The sequence below is a fragment of the Arachis hypogaea genome, chromosome 6, assembly GCF_003086295.3.
Source record: "Arachis hypogaea cultivar Tifrunner chromosome 6, arahy.Tifrunner.gnm2.J5K5, whole genome shotgun sequence".
Taxonomy (NCBI): Eukaryota; Viridiplantae; Streptophyta; class Magnoliopsida; order Fabales; family Fabaceae; genus Arachis; species Arachis hypogaea.
The window spans coordinates 44,305,908-44,313,120 of NC_092041.1; the positions used below are offsets into that span (position 1 = coordinate 44,305,908).

Genomic DNA, 7,213 nt, shown 5'->3' on the forward strand with positions numbered 1-7,213 from the left:
CACTTACTTAGGATGCAAGAAAGTGCATAAATGCTAACAAAACAAGTGAAATTAGCTTGAAAAATGGGTATATGATGACTTGTCATCAGTAGCCTTGTACCATTACAAAGACCACTGGATTGGTCAATATTCCTCAGTAACATCACCGGAACACCAACCTTGAGTATTAATTTATGTGGAGCAAACCAGAGCAATTTATGCTATTCAGTAATTCAAGACCAGAGAGATCTAGTTGACTCTCCGTATTCCCTTCATCCATACAAATGGAATCCGAACTAAGATATAACTTTTTCTCCAAGAATGATAGCCATCAGATGGTTGTTGACCTCTTCAACGATGTCTAGTATGGGAGCCAGTATAGTTCTTCCTTTGAAAAAATCCTTTGAGGACATGTTTTCCAAAATATTTGATAAGAAAAATGAACCAACTCATCAAATGCCTGGTCCAAAGAAGGAATAACAATATGTCTTAGAAGACATATCTCAGATTCACCATCCATATTGTCACCTATTAGACCATCATTAACTTTCAATAACTACTCACCAAATTGCTCTGTCTTATCTTGATCTAAAGCAGTCGTCCTTACAGAGAGTCTCATATTTTTTTAGTTTGAGCACCTGACAAAACTTCCAAAGGTAAAACAAATTCACAGTTGAATGAATGATATCTTGTCTCGATCCTCGTGGAATGACAGGAAGAATTTGTCTAAAGTCTCCACCTAATACAACCACTTTTCCTCCAAAGGGAAAATCTTTGCTATATATTGGAGAACACCTCATGATATCACCCAAGCATTTATCAAGCGCTTCATAGCAGTACCTACTAACCATTGGAGCCTCATCCCAAATTATAAGTTTGGCTTTCAACAGCAACATTGCTTGAGGGGAACCAGGTTTGATGTTACATACAAAATCCTCAGTTATATTCAGTGGTATTTTGAACCTTGAGTGTACCGTTCTTCCATTGGGAAGAAGTAAAGATGCAATACTACTCGAAGTAACATTTAACACTATATCACCCCTTGAGCAAATCTCAGCAGACATAAGGTTCAAGAGAAATGTTTTTCCAGTACCCCCAGGACCATACACAAAGAAAAAACCCCTTCATCACAACACACAGCAGTAACAATTTTATCGAATGCATATCTCTACTCAGGTGTTGCGATGGCTAACATGTCTAAGGCATTTTTCTTTAAATCATCCCTGTTAAAGTTTAGATCTTCCCTAATAACCCTTTCGGTTAACAAAGAACTATCAACTTCAGTTGCTAAAAGGCATATAAGGATAGTCTTTCAAGGTTTTACCATAGGAATGTAAAATATTGTCTATATCCATTAAGCACAACTGCTTAATCTCATCATCTGACATTGTTAACTCTGCATATTATACGATACTGTAAAAATTCAATCAAACTAAAAATGATCAATAAGGAAGAACTTTTATCATTGTAATTAATAAAAACTCACCCCTCATGTTCATCACGGCTCTCTATCGATACAAAATATCATCTGAGAGTTCATGCCAACATCTATCCCAGACATGTTCTGGTCTTGAGATATTGTTGGATGTTAATAGAATGACAAATAACCTTGTAACATATGATCCTGAGGCCCATGAGCTTGCTTCCTTAATTGCATCAATGAATTCTTTGTCATCTTGCAAGAGTCCAAGGGCGAAGCATGCATCTCTATATGTAGCATAAATTGTTCCTCCTACTGTTCTTATATCTCGAAAACTTATACATCCTCTTTGAGTATTCAAGAGAAGTCGTTGGTAATATTCTTTGGTATTTACTGCAAAAAACCTTGGTTAAAATCCCACTTTTACGTTGTTAAATGGATTAAGCTACGCTATTTTAATTATTATATAGCTACACATCTGCATAAGAATAATTTTCCTAAAAAATATAGAAAAATAAAAAATTGTATAATCTACAGATTATAACTGTTGAAAGTTATTTGAACATTTATTTTCTATTGTAGATAAATCGAATAAAATGGATGTGGGGTACAGGCTGTTAAGATTTTAAATTTAAACCATTAAATAAGTAAGATCAAAATTGAATATAAACTCGTCATTACCTGCAGGTACATAAGTCAACCTTCCAATTGCGAAGCCTTTCTTTCAAGGAAACCACTTTGAAGAATCGTCCTTCCAAACAAACTTGGTTGGAAACTCAGCATAAATCAGACTTTGAGCATAGGGATATGACATGTTTGCCGCCATCCATCCCAAAAACATGGACTTATGAGATATTGCTCTTTCGACGATATCATTCACATTAGAAGTTTCACCATAAACCACAGGTTGCTCATCCTCCAAATGGAATGAAAGTTTAAGCACAAATGGTTTTTTCTCTTGGATTTTGTATCCAAATAGACGCCAGACTGCCTCACATGCTGAAATGTACCTACAATCGTAGTAATTCCTAATTTTGTCAACAACTTGTGTGGCTTTTGATGGATCACCAGTGTTGTATAGAGTAACTATTATGCGGTCATTATCCTTGTGTACATACTTAAACAGATACTTAATAGAACTTGTTTGGCATGTGTATTCCACATTTATGTGGCACCCGAACTTGAGCAACAATTCTGGATTATATGGAACAATGAACTTATTGTCTAGTACACATTCCTTTTTCTTCACTGTTCGACCGTTATCAGTACGCCTATATTTGGGAAATTCGGCTTCATCAATGAGTGTTCGCTGTCTAAACTCTTTAATATAGAACTTTGAACATGATCCATTCTTCATGCAAGGTGAATTCTTGTTGTACGGACCACATGGACCATGTACCATCTCAACTGTTATATGTTTGTCTATGTCATCTGGTGTTTGTAGCTTCAATTCGTTACTCATGAATAAAAGGATATGTGCATGCGGAAGCCCTCTCTTTTGAAACTCTACAGTGCAAATGTCTGAAAATTAAAAAAGACAAATGAGCAAAGCATTACAACATAAGATTTTAATAAAGCGTTGCATAAACACATACTTACATCCCAAAATTTTGCCAAAGATTTTTTCCCTCTTTTAGGTCATCAATCAAAAAATCAAGCTTGATCTTGAAAACTCGACACAATATATCAAGACGATTGATGAGCGGATAATTTATACGCTTTTTGGCATTATTTTTAGGTAGTTTTTAGTAGGATCTAGCTACTTTTAGGGATGTTTTCATTAGTTTTTTATGCAAAAATCACATTTCTGGACTTTACTATGAGTTTGTGTGTTTTTCTGTGATTTCAGGTATTTTCTGGCTGAAATTGAGGGACCTGAGCAAAAATCTGATTCAGGCTGACAAAGGACTACTGATGCTGTTGGATTCTGACCTTCCTACACTCGAAATGGATTTTTTGGAGCTACAAAACTTCAAATGCCGCGCTCTCAACGGCTTTCAAAAGTAGACATCCAGAGCTTTCCGGCAATATATAATTATCTATACTTTATTCAAGTTTAGACGACGCAAACTGGCGTTCAACGCCAGTTCCATGCTGCATTCTGGAGTAAAATGCTAGAAACACGTCACAAACCAGAGTTAAATGCCAAAAACACGTTACAACTTGGCATTTAACTCCAAGAGAAGCCTCTGCATGTGTAAAGCTCAAACTCAGCCCAAGCACACACCAAAGTGGGCCCAGAAATGGATTTCTGCAGTTAGACTTATTTCTGTAAACCCTAATAGCTAGTCTAGTATAAATAGGACATTTTACTATTGTATTAGACATCTGGGATTTTACACTTTTGATCACATTTGGGGGCTGGCCATTCGGCCATGCCTGGACCATCACTTATGTATTTTCAACGGTGGAGTTTCTACACACCATAGAATAAGGGTGTGGAGCTCTGTTGTACCTCAAGTTTTAATGCAATTACTACTATCTTTTATTCAATTCAAGCTTATTCTTATTCTAAGATATTACTCGTACTTCAACCTGATGGATGTGATGATCCGTGACACTCATCATCATCCGTCCCTATGAACGCGTGCCTGATAACCACTTCCGTTCTACAAGCAAAAGCTAGAGTGAATATCTCTTGGATTCCTTAACTAGAATCTTCGTGGTATAATCTAGAATTATTGGCGGCCATTCTTGAGAATCCAAAAAGTCTAAACTTTGTCTGTGGTATTCCGAGTAGGATTCAGGGATTGAATGACTGTGACGAGCTTCAAACTCGCGATTGTTGGACGTAGTGACAGACGCAAAAGAATCAATGGATTCTATTCCGACATGATCGAGAACCGACAGATGATTAGCCGTGCTGTGACAAGAGCATTTGGACCATTTTCACTGAGAGGATGCGATAAGCCATTGACAACGGTGATGCCCTACATACAGCTTGCCATGGAAAGGAGTAAGAAGGATTGAAGGAAGGTAGTAGGAAAGCAGAGATTCAACAGGGACAAAGCATCTCCATACACTTATCTGAAATTCCCACCAATGATTTACATAAGTATCTCTGTCTTTATTTTATGCTTTATTTATTATTAATTTCAAAAACCTTTATAACCATTTGAATCCGCCTAACTGAGATTTACAAGATGACCATAACTTGCTTCATACCAACAATCTCCGTGGGATCGACCCTTACTCATGTAAGGTTTATTACTTGGACGACCCAGTGCACTTGCTGGTTAGTTGTGCGAAGTTGTGACAAAGTGTGATTCACGTTTGAGAGCGCTACCAAGTTTCTGGCGCCATTGTTGATGATCACAATTTTGTGCAGCAAGTTTTTGGCGCCATTGTCGGGGATTGTTCGAGTTTGGACAACTGACGGTTCATCTTGTTTCTCAGATTAGGTAATTTTCTTTTCAAAAAGTTTTAAAAAATCTTTCAAAAAAAATTTTTCTCTTTTTCGTTTTTCTAAAAAATTAATTTTCGAAAAATCCAAAAAAAACAATAAAATCATAAAAACCAAAAATATTTTGTGTTTCTTGTTTGAGTCTTGAGTCAATTTTTAAGTTTGGTGTCAATTGCATGTTTTAAAAACCTTTGCATTTTTTCGAAAATTCATGCATGTGTTCTTCATGATCTTCAAGTTGTTCTTGATAAGTCTTCTTGTTTGATCTTCCAATTTTCTTGTTTTGCGTTTTGTGTTGTTTTTCATGTGCATTTTTGCATTCATAGTGTCTAAGCATTGAAAATTTCTAAGTTTGGTGTCTTGCATGTTTTTCTTTTCTTGAAAATTTTCAAAAATAACTCTTGATGTTCATCTTGATCTTCAAAGTGTTCTTGGTGTTCATCTTGACATTCATAGTGTTCTTGCATGCATCATTGGTTTTGATCCAAAATTTTCATGTTTTGGGTCAAATTTGTGTTTTCTCTCTCATCATAAAAAATTCAAAAATAAAAAAATATATTTCTCTCATAAATTTCAAAAATTTGAGTTGACTTAGTCAAAAATTTTCAAAAACTTAGCTATTTCTTATAAGTCAAGTCAAATTTTCAATTTTAAAAATATTATCTTTTCAAAATCTTTTTCAAAAATCAAATATTTTTCATTTTTATCTTATGATTTTCGAAAATTTAAAAATATTTTTTTAAAATCTTTTTTCTTGTCTTTATTTTATGATTTTCGAAAACTTTACTAATAATTAATGTGATTGATTCAAAAATTTGAAGTTTGTTACTTTCTTGTTAAGAAAGGTTCAATTTTTAAATTCTAGAATCATATCTTTTAGTTTCTTTTTAGTCAAGTAATCAATTTTAGTTTTAAAAATCAAATCTTTTCCAAAATATCTTTTTCAATCATATCTTTTCAAAATTTGATTTCAAAATATCTTTCATAACTTCTTATCTTTTTAAAAATTGATTTTCAAATCTTTTTCAACTAACTAATTGACTTTTTGTTTGTTTCTTATCTTTTTCAAAACTACCTAACTACTTTCTTCTCTCTAATTTTCAAAAGTTACCTCCCTCTTTTTCAAAATTTTCTTAATTAACTAATTGTTTCAAATTTTAATTTTAATTTTATTTCTTCTCTTAATTTTCGAAAATCACTAAGCTGATTTCCAAAATAATTTTCGAAAACTCCTCTCTCTCATCTTCTTCTATCTATTTATTTATCTACTAACACGTCTCTTCTACTCAAGAATTCGAACTCACTCTTCCCCCCTTGTGTTTGGATTCTTACCTTTTTCTTCTTTATATTCTTTTCTTCTTCTACTAACAAAAAGGAATCTCTCTACTGTGGTAAAGAGAATCTCTATTATTATTTTCGGTTCCCTTCTTTTTCATATGAGCAGGAGCAAGGACAAGAATATTCTTGTTGAAGCAGATCTTGAACCTGAAAGGACTCTAAAAAGGAAACTAAGAGAAGCTAAATTACAACAATCCAGAGACAACCTTACAGAAATTTTTAAAAAGGAAGAGGAGATGGCAGCCGAAAATAATAATGCAAGGAGGATGCTTGGTGATTATACTACACCTACTTCCAAATTTGATGGAAGAAGCATCTCAATCCCTGTCATTGGAGCAAACAATTTTGAGCTGAAACCTAAACTAGTTGCTCTACTGCAACAGAACTGCAAGTTCCATGGACTTCCATCAGAAGATCCCTACCAGTTTTTAACTGAATTCTTGCAGATCTGTGATACTGTTAAGACTAATGGAGTAGATCCTGAAGTCTACAGGCTCATGCTTTTCCCTTTTACTGTAAGAGACAGAGCTAGAACTTGGTTGGACTCACAACCTAAAGATAGCCTGGACTCTTGGGATAAGCTGGTCACGGCCTTCTTGGCTAAGTTCTTTTCTCCTCAAAAGCTGAGCAAGCTTAGAGTGGATGTTCAGACCTTCAAATAAAAAGATGGTGAATCCCTCTATGAAGCTTGGGAAAGATACAAGCAGATGACCAAAAGGTGTCCGTATGACATGCTTTCAGAGTAGACCATTTTGGATATATTCTATTATGGTCTATCTGAGTTCTCTAAGATGTCACTGGACCATTCTGCAGGTGGATCCATTCACCTAAAGAAAACGCCTGCAGAAGCTTAAGAACTTATTGACATGGTTGTAAATAACCAATTCATGTACACTTCTGAGAGGAATTCTGTGAGTAATGGGACGCCTCAGAGGAAGGGAGTTCTTGAAATTGATGCTCTGAATGCCATATTGGCTCAGAACAAAATTTTGACTCAGCAAGTCAACATGATTTCTCAAAGTCTGAATGGATGGCAAAATGCATCCAACAGTACTAAAGAGACATCTTCTGAA

General features: G+C 34.9%; 1 protein-coding gene and 1 non-coding gene across 2 annotated transcripts; both read right to left on the reverse strand.

The window, feature by feature from the left end:
• Window positions 1-2,123: 2,123 nt before the first annotated feature.
• Window positions 2,124-2,861, reverse strand: LOC140173660 (uncharacterized). Its single transcript, XM_072198164.1, has one exon. It carries the CDS (start codon window positions 2,859-2,861, stop codon window positions 2,124-2,126), a length of 738 nt encoding a protein of 245 aa, XP_072054265.1.
• Window positions 2,862-6,769: 3,908 nt separating this feature from the next.
• Window positions 6,770-6,877, reverse strand: LOC112700506 (small nucleolar RNA R71). Its single transcript, XR_003153414.1, has one exon. It is a non-coding gene; the product is annotated as a small nucleolar RNA R71 (small nucleolar RNA).
• Between the last annotated feature and the right edge of the window lie 336 nt (window positions 6,878-7,213).